The 16,716-nt window shown below is 38.2% G+C and overlaps 1 protein-coding gene across 1 annotated transcript in view; it reads left to right on the top strand.

The window, feature by feature from the left end:
* Positions 1 to 16,716, top strand: part of TTN (titin) — a 243,157-nt gene that overhangs the window by 122,761 nt on the left and 103,680 nt on the right. The window contains exons 163-180 of the mRNA XM_054830237.1: positions 566 to 649; positions 4,471 to 4,587; positions 4,940 to 5,065; positions 5,327 to 5,410; positions 6,392 to 6,475; positions 8,014 to 8,097; positions 8,359 to 8,475; positions 8,828 to 9,049; positions 9,286 to 9,384; positions 9,638 to 9,721; positions 10,370 to 10,453; positions 10,932 to 11,027; positions 11,587 to 11,661; positions 12,581 to 12,661; positions 13,819 to 13,923; positions 14,457 to 14,534; positions 14,918 to 14,971; positions 15,192 to 15,278. Of these exons, the coding sequence (XP_054686212.1) occupies positions 566 to 649; positions 4,471 to 4,587; positions 4,940 to 5,065; positions 5,327 to 5,410; positions 6,392 to 6,475; positions 8,014 to 8,097; positions 8,359 to 8,475; positions 8,828 to 9,049; positions 9,286 to 9,384; positions 9,638 to 9,721; positions 10,370 to 10,453; positions 10,932 to 11,027; positions 11,587 to 11,661; positions 12,581 to 12,661; positions 13,819 to 13,923; positions 14,457 to 14,534; positions 14,918 to 14,971; positions 15,192 to 15,278 (1,761 nt within the window). The remainder of the gene's footprint in view (positions 1 to 565; positions 650 to 4,470; positions 4,588 to 4,939; positions 5,066 to 5,326; positions 5,411 to 6,391; positions 6,476 to 8,013; positions 8,098 to 8,358; positions 8,476 to 8,827; positions 9,050 to 9,285; positions 9,385 to 9,637; positions 9,722 to 10,369; positions 10,454 to 10,931; positions 11,028 to 11,586; positions 11,662 to 12,580; positions 12,662 to 13,818; positions 13,924 to 14,456; positions 14,535 to 14,917; positions 14,972 to 15,191; positions 15,279 to 16,716) is intronic.

The following is a 16,716-nucleotide window of genomic DNA, read 5'->3' as shown; positions in this document are numbered from 1 at the left end:
GCCAGAGCCATTCATGGTCCCTGAGGAACCTGAGCTCACTGTGGCACCTGAGGAGTCAGAGACAGTTGCTTCACCTCAAAAATCAGAGCATGTTGTGGTGCCCCCTAAAACAAAACTTTTTGTGCCACCCCAGAAAACAGACCTTGTTGTAGCACTTGAAGAAACAGAGTTTATTGCAGAATTCCAGAAATCAATGTCTATTGCAGTGTCCCAAAAATCAAAGCCTGTTGTGGCACCCTGCAAGCCAGAACCTGTTGTTGTGCCTGAAGAACCAGAACCAATTTTAGCACCCCAAAAACTAGAGCCTTCTAGGGCACTTCAAAAACTGAAGCCTGAAGTGGCATCCAAAGAAGCAGAGCCTGTTTTGGCACCCGAGGAACCATCACCAGCCGAGCTGGCCGAAAAGCAAGAGAGTGTTGTTGCTATACCTAAAAAACGAGCAGCTCCACGGTCTAAAGGTACCTCTTATGAATAGGATCTCTTTTCCTTCTCTTGAGTATACTGTGTTTCATTGCTTGTTTTAAAGCTTAAAACACATAACTAAAAGATACTAATATCTTTAAAGAGCCTGCAATGCCCGAAAAGGCTGTCCCAGAAGAGAAAATTCCTGTAGCTGTTCCTGAAAAATCAGAACCTCCATCAGCCAGAGGTACATGTTATCATGAATACATGATAAACATATCTAATCATCTTCTCTTAAGTATTATCTTAACCTCTTTTGTTCTGTCATTTCAAATCTGATGTTTTAAAGGATGCTTGCTAAAGAAATCACACTGAGTATAAGCATGTGCAAAATTGTTACTTCAGAACATTTCTATTGTCCTCTGTGTTTCCGTCTCTGTACTTATGTTCGGTTGTATGTAATTGTAAAATTAAATGCACTAATATCTTTGAAGTGCCTGAGATGCCTGAGAGGGCTGTCCCAGAGGAGAAAGTGGCCATTGCTGTACCTAAAAAACCAGGAGCTCCACTTGCTAAAGGTACATGCCACCATGATTATCATCATAATGAATGGATGTTTTTTTAAAAAATTAATCTCATTTTAAATTGATCTTTCACTGTATACTTTGATATCTAAAATGTGAGAGAGATGTACCAAATATGAATTGCTGTGCAGGGGCATCAAATGTTTCCTCTACTAAAACCATCCAAACGTATGTTGTACTGGTTTTTTGGCATATTCAAAAAGTTCAGGAGATAAGATTTGATTCTTTAGGCTGTAGCAATAAATCAAGCACGTATTATGAACACCTACAAATAAATGCCAAAACTTTATGGATGCTAGCAAGAGAAAGAATGCATAACCTCTTGTTCACATTATTAGTAAGGATGGCTTAGTACAGGGTTTAGTGGGATGTGACAGTGTTAGGTTTACGGTTGGACTCGATGATCTTAAAGACCTTTTGCAACCTAAATGATTCTAGATTCTATGAGAATTGCAAAATTAGCAGAAACTCGAGGTTTCAGCAGAGAGTAGCAGTTTCCACACATAACAGCAAAATAATTGCAAATATGTCTATGTACCTGTGTTGTCGTGGGTAGCATCATTGAGCAGAATCTTTTCTTTAAACTGTTAATTATAATTTGCCTGTATTTTGGTCATATGCCAACATTCTCCACTCTGATTTGCGAAGTTGCTACATTGTATGATTAGCACCAAAGACCTGTAAAGTTCCTGTGAACACCTAATTCACTGAGCCTTTTAAGAGGCATTTATTTTCTCAGATTAATCATGATGAGAAACTTTATGACTGAAATACTAACAAATTACTTAAGATACTCTAAAACTGTACACACCATAGACCGATGCAGTGCTGCAGCATTTTTCCTTTAGAAAGTTCCATGCACTGCCCAGAAAAGCAAACATTCTCTCTGCCACCAGATTCTCTCCATCTGAAATACAATGAATGACATTCCTCAAGTGAAGTTGCACCTCACAGTGATGATATTTAAAGCATTTAAATAATTTAAATTAATATGATAGGAAACATTTATAAGCAAAATCTAGTGATTACAAAGGAAGTCAGAGCTGTTACAGGAAATAATGCGTGAAGCAAAAAAACAGGAAACATAGAAAGACAGAAAAAGAAAGGTAAAGTCAACTTGAATGATAAAAATAGTGAAAATATCCAAGTGAAAACTAAAAAGATGGCAGTGACTGCCAAAACCAGCACGGAACACACAGTCATGAATGATACATGACTGCTACTCAAATACAGTGGATTCCGTAAATAAGTCTCTGATCAACTGTTACAAAGAGGGTGTATGTTTTCTACCCTTCCGCCTTGAGTCAGAGACAGAAACTAAACACACAATTCCTGTCTCCTGCGTGACATATTTGACACCCTGGTCATCCACGTGTTTGAAGCAAAGCATAACCGATGACTGAGTGTAACCACAGCACTTTCTCAAAGACGACTGCGTGCATGTATTATTGATTGTCTTATTGTTTCATATACATCAGTAGTGCCCACAAAACTAAAATATACTAATATCTTTGAAGTGCCCAAGGTGCCCAAGAAAGGTGTTCTGGAAGAGCCCAGACCTGTAACTGTGCCACAAAAGCCAGAACCTGCACCAGTTCGAGGTACCTGTTGCACTGTGCCTCAGCCTGAATGAGACTGTTTCTTACTGTCTTATGTGTTACCTCTGGTGTCTGTTATCCTGTGTGTTTGTGATTACCTGAAACTGCTATGTTCTGTGCTGTGTACAAATTCTATTATTCGAATGGCAAATACATAGGGAACATGAGGGACGCTCCCTATCTCTTTCACATGTGTTCAAAAGCTAAAGTTCTATATACCAAAACTGACAGGATATATGGGAAAGCTTTCCACTTTCAATTTTTAATGTAAACTTCTGTCTTTATTACTTTGCCAAGAATCTCAAGTAATATGAATGTTTTTTCTACCCAAAGTATTTTTCTTTAACCAGTACCAACTGGCAACCCTGTCCTATGGCGTGGTTGTAAGAACCAGACACAGTCATGGCACAGCAATATTAAAAAAAACCAGAAAAAAAAAAAAAAACCCAACTGAAAAAAACCCCACCCAAACATAAAAACTGATTACTTCAGAGAGAATAAGGAGGACTGTTCAATGGACTGTGAAGGAACTGAAGTTGCTATGGGAAAAGAAGTCCCAAAGTAAAAAGAGGGAGATACCTACATAACACAGTAGTATTTTAATACTTGGGCATATTTGATCTGGGCCTAGATCTCAAATAACAGATACTCCAAAGTCATAAGTAAATGCAGTGCTTATTCAAATGCATGGTAGATCAGGATGGTTTTCATTCCGTGGTCAGATATAACATGAAAAAAACCCATATGGCTGTAGTCATAGGCTGATGTAACTTTTTCTGAACGTAAGTGCATGGGGAACCAAAAAAATGAGTTCTGCAAATCTACAATTGAATTGCATGGAGTTATTAGGTACAAGACCACCAGATCTTCAGTATTTGTGCAGAAAAATTCTGCATCACATTAAGAAGGAGAACAAGGAAACTTGTTTGCTCTGCAGCTGGCACTTTTACCCTTGCCAAATGCAATTTCTAAATACAAGATTATAGAAGCCCTGAACTTTCACTAAGTCAAAGGCCCCAGCGTACTTGTGCTGCAAAAGATTTGAAAAAAAAAACAACCAACAGAACAGAAACAGAGGAGAGAAATAGTAATGATGATGGGATTTCTGTTCCTCACCCTGTCACTGCCCACACTGCTGAATGCAAAACACCAGCAGCATCGTGAGGAATGGCAACACATAAGATACGGGCTGAGGCTGCTCCCAGGGAAGAGCCAGATCCCAGTGGGGCTGAGAACGACAGTCTCTCCTCCCAGGGAGGGAGGGCTGCTGAGTACAGAGGAGGGTATCCTAATTCATGCCTCACCCTCGAGCTGTACCTAAACATAGCCAACAGTTTTCTCACAAAACCTCATTGGCGTCACCACTCTGTGCTGTGCCTGTGCCTGTACGTGGTTTTGTGTGTATGTGAGTCCGTGAGTGAGACGTGGGTCAATATCGTGAGACCAGTTTGGTTACTTTCATGAGTGCATCTCTAGTTTACGTTTCATTGTTCATCTTCCTGTTTAATGTATAAAACTGACTGTTACTAATACCTTTGAAGCACCTAAGGTGCCCAGGAAGGCTCCTCAAGAGGAAAAAGTACCTGTGGCCATTGCCAAAGCACCAGAGCTTCCAACACCCAGAGGTACCTGTCTTCATGGATGACTTAACAAAGAAGATATTTAATCTTCTTCTCTTAAGCGCTGTCCTACCCTCTCTTGGCCTGTCTCTGTTTCCAAACTGAGACTCTCAAGGTTGTGCATGCTGGGTAAACGGTGCTGCACGTGTGTGTGTGATGTTTTGAGCCAGCCGTTGTGATGTTCTGTGCCCATATTGCCCTGCGTTTTGTTTCTACTTGGCCCGTGTTTTCACCAATGTAAAATGCAACACACTAATATCTTTGAAGTGCCTGAGATGCCTGAGGCAGAGGTCCCAGAAGAGGAAGAGGAGGAGGAGGAGGCGGCACTGGAAGAGGTGGCACCAGTTGCTGAGCCTGGAGAGCCAGAAGCTCCTCCAGCTGAAGGTATATGGTGGTGTTCTGAAAGAGCCTGCGGTGCCCTCTGGGTTGCCGCAGTACTGGTCGCTCTTTGCCCCTCTGCGCTCTGTGGGGAGGGGTGAGAGTGGGATTTGGTCATGTTGTGTCTGTATGTGCCTGCGCATGCCTGCAGGGGAGGGTGGGGCTGCTCAGCAAGCACTCTCTCATGAGCCCATACTTTGGCTCTTTGCTGCGCGTAGTCCACCTAAAGGAAGAGTGGTTGCCTGAAGAGGACTCCCTGGTAGTCTGTCAAGGGTTTACTTTCCTGTTTTGCTGCTTGCCACTTGGCTGTTTGCTGACCTTTGGCTCAGTCAAGTAAAAGGGACTAATATCTTTAAAGTGCCTGAGGTGGCCGAGGAGGAAGAGCCAGAAGAGGAGGTGCCAGTGGTCGTTCCCCCAAAGCCTGTGGCAGTGCCCAAGAAACCTGTGGCTGTACCAAAGAAACCAGAACCTCCTCAAGCTAAAGGTATATCTTCTGCGGGGAGTTGCTTTTTATTTTAGAGTATTGATTAATATTTTTGTTTGGTATCCCTTCTTTTCTGTAAGATGTGTTTTGTGTCCTCTATCCCTAGCCTCTGCTCTGCATATCTTTGCATATGTAATTAACAAACCTGTCACTAGAGGATTGTTACAGTGTTAAATACGTAAACTCTTTCATTTTATCCTAAGTGTTGTGATCATTTGTATTCTTTAACTATGAAATTAAGAGAAAATAATATCTTTAAAGTGTTCAAGGTGTCCAAGAAAGTTGTCCCGCAAGAAAAAACACCCGTTGCTGCACCCCAAAAACCAGAACCACCACCTGCCCAAGGTACATGTCATCCCTATTAGTATCATCATTAGAAAGTAACATCATGATCTTCCAGACTTAGATTGAACTAATTTTTCTGGTGATGACCTATCAGAGATAGGTGTATAAGAAATATGAAGTGCTATCTGGAGTGTCTAAAACATGGCAGAAAAACTGGATTCTATTCCTTGAAAACTGTCTGCAGCTTTCAGAACTTCTTGTGAAGTTTAAGAATTAACATTTAATGAATGCTGAGTTTAAACAGAATAACATGTTGTTCTGAAGAAGACTCTGCAAATAAGTCCACAGTTAAAAGAACATAATGTTGCATCCCTGAATTTTCTAATAAACTGTATTGCTGGATGACAGCAGCAGTATCAGTTCTGTATCTCTTTAAAAGTAAGTTAATGTGAGTAGACATGAAGTAGATTTACTAGTAAAAGACTGTCTATATCTACTGATGATCCTATTAGCATATGAAAGGGTCATTAATATAATCCAAAAGAGAGGAGAGGAAGTATATATTTTTGTAAACAACAGAATCTTAAAGACAGGAACAGTGGAAAACTGAAAATGAAGAGGAGATGTAAAGAATGGAAATAATTGATAGAGGAAAAAAAAAGTGGTAATGATAAAGCAAATGTTACTTCAAAAAAAAAAAGTTTTGTTACAATGACAAAATAGTCATGAATGATACATGACTGCTACTCAAATACAGTGGATTCCGTAAATAAGTCTCTGATCAACTGTTACAAAGAGGGTGTATGTTTTCTACCCTTCCGCCTTGAGTCAGAGACAGAAACTAAACACACAATTCCTGTCTCCTGCGTGACATATTTGACGCCCTGGTCATCCACGTGTTTGAAGCAAAGCATAACCGATGACTGAGTGTAACCACAGCACTTTCTCAAAGACGACTGCGTGCATGTATTATTGATTGTCTTATTGTTTCATATACATCAGTAGTGCCCACAAAACTAAAATATACTAATATCTTTGAAGTGCCCAAGGTGCCCAAGAAAGGTGTTCTGGAAGAGCCCAGACCTGTAACTGTGCCACAAAAGCCAGAACCTGCACCAGTTCGAGGTACCTGTTGCACTGTGCCTCAGCCTGAATGAGACTGTTTCTTACTGTCTTATGTGTTACCTCTGGTGTCTGTTATCCTGTGTGTTTGTGATTACCTGAAACTGCTATGTTCTGTGCTGTGTACAAATTCTATTATTCGAATGGCAAATACATAGGGAACATGAGGGACGCTCCCAATCTCTTTCACATGTGTTCAAAAGCTAAAGTTCTATATACCAAAACTGACAGGATATATGGGAAAGCTTTCCACTTTCAATTTTTAATGTAAACTTCTGTCTTTATTACTTTGCCAAGAATCTCAAGTAATATGAATGTTTTTTCTACCCAAAGTATTTTTCTTTAACCAGTACCAACTGGCAACCCTGTCCTATGGCGTGGTTGTAAGAACCAGACACAGTCATGGCACAGCAATATTAAAAAAAACCAGAAAAAAAAAAAAAAACCCAACTGAAAAAAACCCCACCCAAACATAAAAACTGATTACTTCAGAGAGAATAAGGAGGACTGTTCAATGGACTGTGAAGGAACTGAAGTTGCTATGGGAAAAGAAGTCCCAAAGTAAAAAGAGGGAGATACCTACATAACACAGTAGTATTTTAATACTTGGGCATATTTGATCTGGGCCTAGATCTCAAATAACAGATACTCCAAAGTCATAAGTAAATGCAGTGCTTATTCAAATGCATGGTAGATCAGGATGGTTTTCATTCCGTGGTCAGATATAACATGAAAAAAACCCATATGGCTGTAGTCATAGGCTGATGTAACTTTTTCTGAACGTAAGTGCATGGGGAACCAAAAAAATGAGTTCTGCAAATCTACAATTGAATTGCATGGAGTTATTAGGTACAAGACCACCAGATCTTCAGTATTTGTGCAGAAAAATTCTGCATCACATTAAGAAGGAGAACAAGGAAACTTGTTTGCTCTGCAGCTGGCACTTTTACCCTTGCCAAATGCAATTTCTAAATACAAGATTATAGAAGCCCTGAACTTTCACTAAGTCAAAGGCCCCAGCGTACTTGTGCTGCAAAAGATTTGAAAAAAAAAACAACCAACAGAACAGAAACAGAGGAGAGAAATAGTAATGATGATGGGATTTCTGTTCCTCACCCTGTCACTGCCCACATTGCTGAATGCAAAACACCAGCAGCATCGTGAGGAATGGCAACACATAAGATACGGGCTGAGGCTGCTCCCAGGGAAGAGCCAGATCCCAGTGGGGCTGAGAACGACAGTCTCTCCTCCCAGGGAGGGAGGGCTGCTGAGTACAGAGGAGGGTATCCTAATTCATGCCTCACCCTCGAGCTGTACCTAAACATAGCCAACAGTTTTCTCACAAAACCTCATTGGCGTCACCACTCTGTGCTGTGCCTGTGCCTGTACGTGGTTTTGTGTGTATGTGAGTCCGTGAGTGAGACGTGGGTCAATATCGTGAGACCAGTTTGGTTACTTTCATGAGTGCATCTCTAGTTTACGTTTCATTGTTCATCTTCCTGTTTAATGTATAAAACTGACTGTTACTAATACCTTTGAAGCACCTAAGGTGCCCAGGAAGGCTCCTCAAGAGGAAAAAGTACCTGTGGCCATTGCCAAAGCACCAGAGCTTCCAACACCCAGAGGTACCTGTCTTCATGGATGACTTAACAAAGAAGATATTTAATCTTCTTCTCTTAAGCGCTGTCCTACCCTCTCTTGGCCTGTCTCTGTTTCCAAACTGAGACTCTCAAGGTTGTGCATGCTGGGTAAACGGTGCTGCACGTGTGTGTGTGATGTTTTGAGCCAGCCGTTGTGATGTTCTGTGCCCATATTGCCCTGCGTTTTGTTTCTACTTGGCCCGTGTTTTCACCAATGTAAAATGCAACACACTAATATCTTTGAAGTGCCTGAGATGCCTGAGGCAGAGGTCCCAGAAGAGGAAGAGGAGGAGGAGGAGGCGGCACTGGAAGAGGTGGCACCAGTTGCTGAGCCTGGAGAGCCAGAAGCTCCTCCAGCTGAAGGTATATGGTGGTGTTCTGAAAGAGCCTGCGGTGCCCTCTGGGTTGCCGCAGTACTGGTCGCTCTTTGCCCCTCTGCGCTCTGTGGGGAGGGGTGAGAGTGGGATTTGGTCATGTTGTGTCTGTATGTGCCTGCGCATGCCTGCAGGGGAGGGTGGGGCTGCTCAGCAAGCACTCTCTCATGAGCCCATACTTTGGCTCTTTGCTGCGCGTAGTCCACCTAAAGGAAGAGTGGTTGCCTGAAGAGGACTCCCTGGTAGTCTGTCAAGGGTTTACTTTCCTGTTTTGCTGCTTGCCACTTGGCTGTTTGCTGACCTTTGGCTCAGTCAAGTAAAAGGGACTAATATCTTTAAAGTGCCTGAGGTGGCCGAGGAGGAAGAGCCAGAAGAGGAGGTGCCAGTGGTCGTTCCCCCAAAGCCTGTGGCAGTGCCCAAGAAACCTGTGGCTGTACCAAAGAAGCCTGTGGCTGTACCAAAGAAACCTGTGGCTGTGCCCGTGAAAGAAGAGCCTGTGGCTGTGCCAAAAATACCAGAGTCTGTGTCTGTCCTTAAAACCCATAAAGTTCCTTCAGTTAAAGGTACATACATCAGTGACTGAGCCTCTCCTCTGTTTTCTGAATGTTTTTTCCCTTGTTTCACTGATGTACACAGTGTTTAGCTATCTGAGGGAATAATCTGTCACTTAGAATTTAACTGTTCCTGTTTTGACTGCCTTACTCTTTTTAGTCATTTCACTTTTCACTATTTTATATATATACACATATATATGTATTTTAATGTTCACAAAAATTAAAATTTACTAATATCTTTAAAGCACCTGATGTGCCGGAGAGAACTGTCCCAGAAGAGAAAGTGCCTCTTACAACACCTAAAAAGCCAGAATTTAAAAAACCAGAGCCTCCTCCCACCGAAGGTATATATTGCCAGGAGGCATCTCCTGAGGAGAAATGTTTCCTATTCTTCTCTCTTTTCTTTGTTCATAACTGAGTCTATAAAATGTGTCAGTTGTGTGTAGACTATCTTGGGAAAGACTGCTTGGAATACAGTCTTTCGTGGTTATGGTCACTGTTACTGTGATTTTCTGTGTTGTAGATGTCTTTGTCTTTTTTATGTTTCATATGTACATTTATATACCTGGAAATAAAAGGAACTAATATTTTTTAAAGTGCCTGAGGTGCCCAAGAAACCTGTCCCAGAGGAGGAAGTACCTGTTGCTGTTCCTAAAATACCTGAACCACTACCAAGTGAAGGTATATGCCATCATAGCTATTACTGTAAGGACAATCCTTTGTCCTGTTCTTCCAAACATAAGCGTTAAAATAGATGTTGTCCTTTTTTTTCCATTGTAATGTTTGTAAATCGTTTGCTTCATATTTTAGATACCAGTCCATGTTTCTTGTATCTACTATTATATTTTCATTTTTAGAAGTAAAATATAACTTTCAAAATTAAATATTTTCAAGTGACATATGCTCCTATACAGGATATTCCTAACAAAGTGTGTCTCTTTTTAGGATAATAATAAATTCCCACTAAATTTGAGTCTCTTAAAACCTAGTATTTGTATTGCTGTTATAATCGTAAATGATTTGAGAGCATTGAAGTTTTTATTCTTTCCAGTTACAATGACTCATCCACAAATTTAATGTTTGGTTTATATTGTATGCATAAAAAATACTATCCTTCACACAACACTGATTCATTCCTACACAGAGAGAGAGTAGTTTTTCAAAAGCATTCATTAACTGCAAAGGTAACATACTGAGTGATTACTTATCTTAATATGTATTTGTCTGTGTCTATTGGAGTAGCTTTCTTTTTACTAATATCTACAAAATTGTTCATGTGAAATGATCTTATCTTTGGAAACTTACACGGGTTGTCAATATTCTTTAAAGAATACGAAATTGTAAAGGAAATTGAGCCTGAAGAAGCAGAAGAAATTCCAGTTGCAGAAGTAGAAGAGGCTTTACCAATTAAAGGTATACAAAGTACCTACATAGAGGCTGCTGGACACCTTTCTTTCATTACTGTGCAGGTTTTTTTCTTACTCTGTTGTTCTTCATACCTGTACCTGTATGTTGTATGTGTCTGCATAATTCTTCCTCAGTTGTTATGTTTTGGAAATGAGTTCTGATCTCTTAATCCTAAGTACAACACACAAATTATTTTAAATGCTTTCACTTTGTTTCTTGTCAATGAGAGTCTTCCCGTCACTTGGTTTCCCACCTTTGTTCTCATGTTATTAACATGCTTTTTTAAGTCAGCTTGGATATTTGTATTGTGTGCATGCTACAAAGCAATAGTCTAAGGCTCTTTCATGCTCCCATTTAATTCAATGAGATTTTTTCACTGGCTTCATTGGAAATGGAAAATGACCATCTTTACATTTAAACGTTACTCTTCACATAACTGCTGTGGTAGTAAATTTATACTAAATCTACCTAATGTTATTTAAAGCACCGGAACCTGAAAAGAAGATCCCTGAAAAGCGAAAACCCCCACCACCTCCTCCACCAATAGAAGATATTAAATTGGCAAAAGAACTACTTAAAGGTATAATCAACTGAAGTCACAATTAACAGTGGGAACTGAAGCATATAATTGCTTTAAATTATACTGATGAATCTTGAAAAGCATGCTTTTAAACATATCACTTTGGATCTTTTGTTTTTCCTTTTCTAATTTACTATCGCTCTAATGGCGCGCCTTACTAATGCTCAATCCCTTATGATTTTTTACCAGCGTTATGCCAAGTCAGTTTACATGGGTTCTTTTCAATAGTTACAGAAAATCATTTAAAAAAAATCTTAACTAAGTTAACACATTCTTCTATCCTTAACGTAATTCTTCTATCTTTAACATGTTCTTACAAACGAAAAGAATCCCCAGCAATAATTTGCTGGTGTTACTATATGAACATGAGTTTCAGATCAACTGCGTTTCCTACAGATCATCTGACTACTTCTAAACAGTTCATCAGCCAGAATCTTTGTAACTCTTATCTTTCTATTATGCCAGTTGTATTAATCAGTTGTTTGGATTTTTTAGAAAGTTCTTTTCTTTTTTGAATCTAATGATGTGTGTGGTAAAATTCAAATAATTTTCTTTAAAGCGCCTGAATCAAGGAAGAAAGTTGTGACTGCAAAACCTGGTGAGCCTCCGAAATTGGAACCCCCACCTGCTAAAGGTACCTGCCTAGCTAATATAGGAATCTTACTTAAATTAAGTGCCTCATGAGCCCGAAGTTGCAGTTCTTGGTATCTTCTTCTTCTTTAATTTTCTCAGAAATATCAAAAAGCTGTCTGTGTTAGATTATGCTCAACAGTGGGCTCCAGTCTTGGATGTTTATGTTCGTGTTATATTTATGTCCACTTTGACCTCCCATCATGCAATTCATGAGATGCAAAAGACAGAATCACAGAAGAGTGAGAGAGTTTTTACGAGTTTCGTCACTTGTATATATTCTCACGTTGGTTCTCTGCTTAGGGAGAAATAAAAAACAATGTACTGTTTAAATATATATAGCATTGTTCTAACATACTTAGTTTATTATTTGTCTGAAATGTAAGTTATTTTTGTGAGAGGACACTTTCCAGAGATGGAGATGAATAATGAATTGAGCAAGCCACTTTACAAGTACACCCTTATATTTTTCATATGTACTGGAGCTTAAGACAAGCTAAGCAGCTAAGCAGTTAATGCTGTTTCAAATTTAGAAATTAACTGGATAATTATGAACATCATAGATAGACAGTTCAGATGAATAAATATGTAACGTAAGCCTGTAATGAAAGAGGAAAAGGAGATAAAAATGTTACTATAACTATCTTTGAATACATGACCTTTATAGTTTTATCAAACCATACTTCTCTTTTGTTGATTTGTATGAAAATTTCCTCTTATGCATGAGCCTAGAAGACAATTGTGTGCAAATAATATAGAAAAAGTATTAAAACTATTGACTTCAATCTCAGCGGCTTTACCTTTGCTTTTAATATTTAGTAGTGGACCAGCATTTGATTTGTATGTTTGGAATGGTTCATTGTTTGTTAGCTCTTACTACTGTTATGAACCCATAATAAAATCTGGAATAATATTCTTTTAAGTGCCTGGACTTGTAAAGAAACCTCGCAGAGTAATTCCCGAAGTTACTCCTCCACCAAAAGAAGAAGTTGTTTTGAAAAGAGGTATAGTAACTTGGCTCTGTTTTAAAAAAAACCAAACAACATATTAACATTGTTCAATATATTCCCATAAGTAACATTGGATTATGTGTGTGGTATGGAAAATTACACAAACAAAGTATTATCTGATGTCTGTTTCTTGGGGAAAGCCTTATAGTTGCAGAGATGAAGTGGAGATATTCCGAAAATCTGTCAGATCCAAAGGATGTGTGATGAAAACAGACCAGCACCCTGAAAATCTGGTTCATTATAACTCTCTTCTGTTTTCTTAATCTCTGTAAAAGTAGAGTTGACAGTTTTCCGCTGTCCTCAGCTTCTGGACCCCTAAATATTTTCCAGTGACAGTGTAAACGTTATTAAAGTCACATATATAGCATCTGTATTCTTTTTTATGGTTTTCTTGGAAGTACTGCACAGATAGCAGAACCTTACGGTACTATTGGACATCAGTCCCTTTCCTGCAATGTCTGGAGCCTTCTGAATCACTTCATGCTCAATCGTTGCTTAGAAAAAGGAAGCATTAATTCCAATTATTTTTGAAATACCACAGTGGGATGATTCATGCCCATGTACCTTGCAGATGAACTTCAAATTTCAGACAACATAATAAAATATAAATATTCAGCTTTTCAGATAACAATCTCATTGGATATCCAAGAGTGATATCTGACAGGACAAAAATAAATTAAATAAGTAAAATGAAAAACAGACATTATATAAATTTGAGTTCTCCAAATATAACACTTGAAGATTCAGTCTTGTTCTGTCACTGAAGTCAATAGTTTAATCCATAATCCTGCATTTTATCCCTGAAAATCATCTGTAACTGCAGTTATTAATGCATTATTATGTATTTGAAGTCATCATTTAATTATGATTATATGTATGATATTATAAGAAATTTTATTCTATCATGGACAGCTGACATTGACATCTTTCCTCTCGGGTGGACTGCTCTTAATAAAAGCATCTTTTTGCTCTAGATGACTTCAAATTTTAAGACTTTCAGAATAATATCTTGAATAGTTACACAAACTCTTCCATTTATATTGAACTATATATACTTTACATTCCTTTGATATATTTTTAATCTTTTGTCTTATTCACTTATTCTTTTGTTTATATGTGCTTTAAAAACTGAAATTCCTTTTCTTTTAAAGTTCTTAAAAAGAAACCAGAAGAGGAGGAACCTAAACCAGAAAAAGAACCTAAACCAGAAGTTAAACCAGTACCTACACCAGTAGAAAAAATTAAGAAACCTGAAGGTACTAGATTACATTCAAATCTATCTGGTAAAGTATAATTTATAAATAAATAAATAAATAAATTCCCACTTTTAAGTAGTATTCTCTGAAATTCAGGAATGAAAGTGAGATTTTAAAAGATGACTTGCATTAACCTAATTGTGTAAATTAAAGCCTTGATGAAAGCACAGCTGAATTCGACATCCATATTTGGGTCTGAATTCTATATTTTGGGATTGTTCCTGATTCTTCACTGTGTATAGAAGAGAACTTGACAAATATTTTATACTACTGATAAAAGTATAACTACAGCAAAACAGTTAATCCAAGCATTCTTTTAGTTAACATTTTGCAAATATGTGTCCTTTCGTCCATTTAGTGTTTCTAATTCATTCAATTCTCACTCTTAAAAATACATATTCCTAAACCTTATGAACAGCTGACACTGGTTCTGTCTAAAAAGAATGAAAACTTTTAAATACATTGGAAATAATTGTATTTGAAGATTCAAGGAGTTTCAATATATCTTACAAAATAAAAATAATATTTTAAAGTCCCAGAAGTTCCTAAGAAGAAAACTGAGATACCTGTCATCAAAAAAGAGGAGAAACATGTGCCTGAACCACCAAAAGGTACAGACGTGTAGTGCTCTTTTTCCTTATTGCAGCAAGTAAATGATATTCATTGCTGAATATCATGCTATATTAACCTAATGCGTTACTATCATCCAGTCTGTTCATGACTATTGTGTCATGATTAATGACTTTGCATTCTTCTGGATTTCTTGTTGGCTTTAATTCTTCAGTGCTTGAAAAATTCATCTTTGTTCCATTGTATCTTGCTTTACAAAAGTTCATCTCAAGTTAATTTCTTGCTTTCTGCTAAATAAAATATAAACCAATAAATTCTGTCTTCGATTAACACTGTTTGTATTCTTGCTTCTAACTTTAATGTTTGATGTGATTACAAAACATGTAAATTAACCTATTTGTAATTGTTGTGTTTGAAATGCCAGAACCTAAGCAAGCAGCTATCCCACTTCCTGGGCCTGAACCTAAACCTGCAGTAGGTAAGAATTCTTTAGTCATGAATACCAGTGCAGCCTTTCTTGTGCATCTAGTATTTTCCATTCAGAGACTTCTGGCTAAAAGGACATTAAACAAATGTCTTTAATATTACTAAGATGGGAACTTTCATACAATCTACAGAACATTTTAGAGAACATTGTTCTGAAAAAAAAATTATTTATTAAAACAAATATTTGAGAACTTTTTTTTTCTTCCCTACAGCTCTAAAATCTCCAAAACCAGTAGCAGAACCAGCACCAGCTGTCACTACTCCAGCTGTTACAGTCCCAGTGGTTGGAAAGAAAGCAGGTATTTATGTTTATTCTATGCTCTTTATAGGGTTTTTCTCTCTGAGATACCTAAATACCTTCAGGATAAAGAGAATTAAGAGCTGTACAATCATATAACTCATTCATCACAGGAAGATTTGAGGTCCTATTCAAGAATCTTGTTATTCTAGGTACTGTCACCTAATCTAAAAGACAAGTGTCTCTGGTATACCATAAAGACGGATCTGTGCTCTTGTTTCTGGATGGTGATATGTGTGTCTCTATTGTCATACTATGAAATTGGTGTATTCTGTTGATGCCTTGATGTTGTTTATGTCCTGATGTATGTCTTGTGAACTGCATCTTGTATTTTCTGTATAGCAAATGAAAGATTACACGTTTCTAAACAATTATTGTGTTATTTAGTTTTCTGCTTTTAATTTGTTATTGAAGTCATGAGAAAAAGTGGCAGTGGTGTTGAAGAACTAGAGTATTCCTACTTTCATTGGATATGCTTAGGAACCTGGATCATATGCTGCTGTGAAAAAGGAATTGTGAAGAGTTTAATTCCTCTGAAGCACTCTGAGCCTGAGGTCCACCAACAGAGCTGACGTACGTGCTGCTCACCCATCATTCAAAGGGCCTCATGTTACAGTAGAGCTCGGATCTTGGGCACTTGAAAAACCTAATCATGAATGTCTCTTGGCCATTGATTCAGTGATGTGGCCAGGCCTGCAGTTGCATAACTAACCCATTTTATATAAGGTGGTCAGATAGACCTTAGAAAGCTGTCATTTTCTGCTACTTTTAACCTGGATTGGATTGAAATTGGCAAACTAGTGGGACAATGCTCTGTACCATACTAGTGGTTTACTTAGGTCTTCTGTACTGTTTGTGTGTGCCATTCTTATCTTTCTTTTGTTTTGTGATTGTGTTGTAAGTTTTCTGTTGTGTGGAGAAAAAGTGTTCTATGTTAATTTTATTTCAGGTATAGCTGGAAATCTTGTCTTAAAATATATTGTTCCTGATGCTTATTCTTACGGATTTTAACTCTAAATTACCTGTGAAACCTTTGTAGCTGCAGAAAAGCCTGATGCCCCATCTGTACTAAAGCATAGACATAGAATGCCCCCAGTGGAAGAAGAAAAGCTTGAGTCAATTGTGTTAAAGAAGATTTTGGTTGAGAAACGCTTGCATGTAAAAGAGACAGTAAGTCCTAAGGAGACAGTTCTGGACATTCAGACAGTAGAGCCACTTGAGTTTAAAATCTCACTGGAAACAGCTGATGGAATACTGAAGCCAGAGGGAGATGAGCAGGAGAAAGTGGCTCTTAAATATTTTATCCTGGCTCATGAAGAAGAGGAGCCAGAAATGACACCTGTGGGTTCAAGAAAGACTACCCTTACAGGTGAGAAGATAGAAGTTGCAATAGATCACATTACTTATGCAAAAGATGAACCACCAATACCTGATGAGGA

Source organism: Grus americana, chromosome 6 (assembly GCF_028858705.1).
Source record: "Grus americana isolate bGruAme1 chromosome 6, bGruAme1.mat, whole genome shotgun sequence".
In the NCBI taxonomy this organism is placed as follows: Eukaryota; Metazoa; Chordata; class Aves; order Gruiformes; family Gruidae; genus Grus; species Grus americana.
This window is presented reverse-complemented; position numbering and strand designations above follow the sequence as displayed.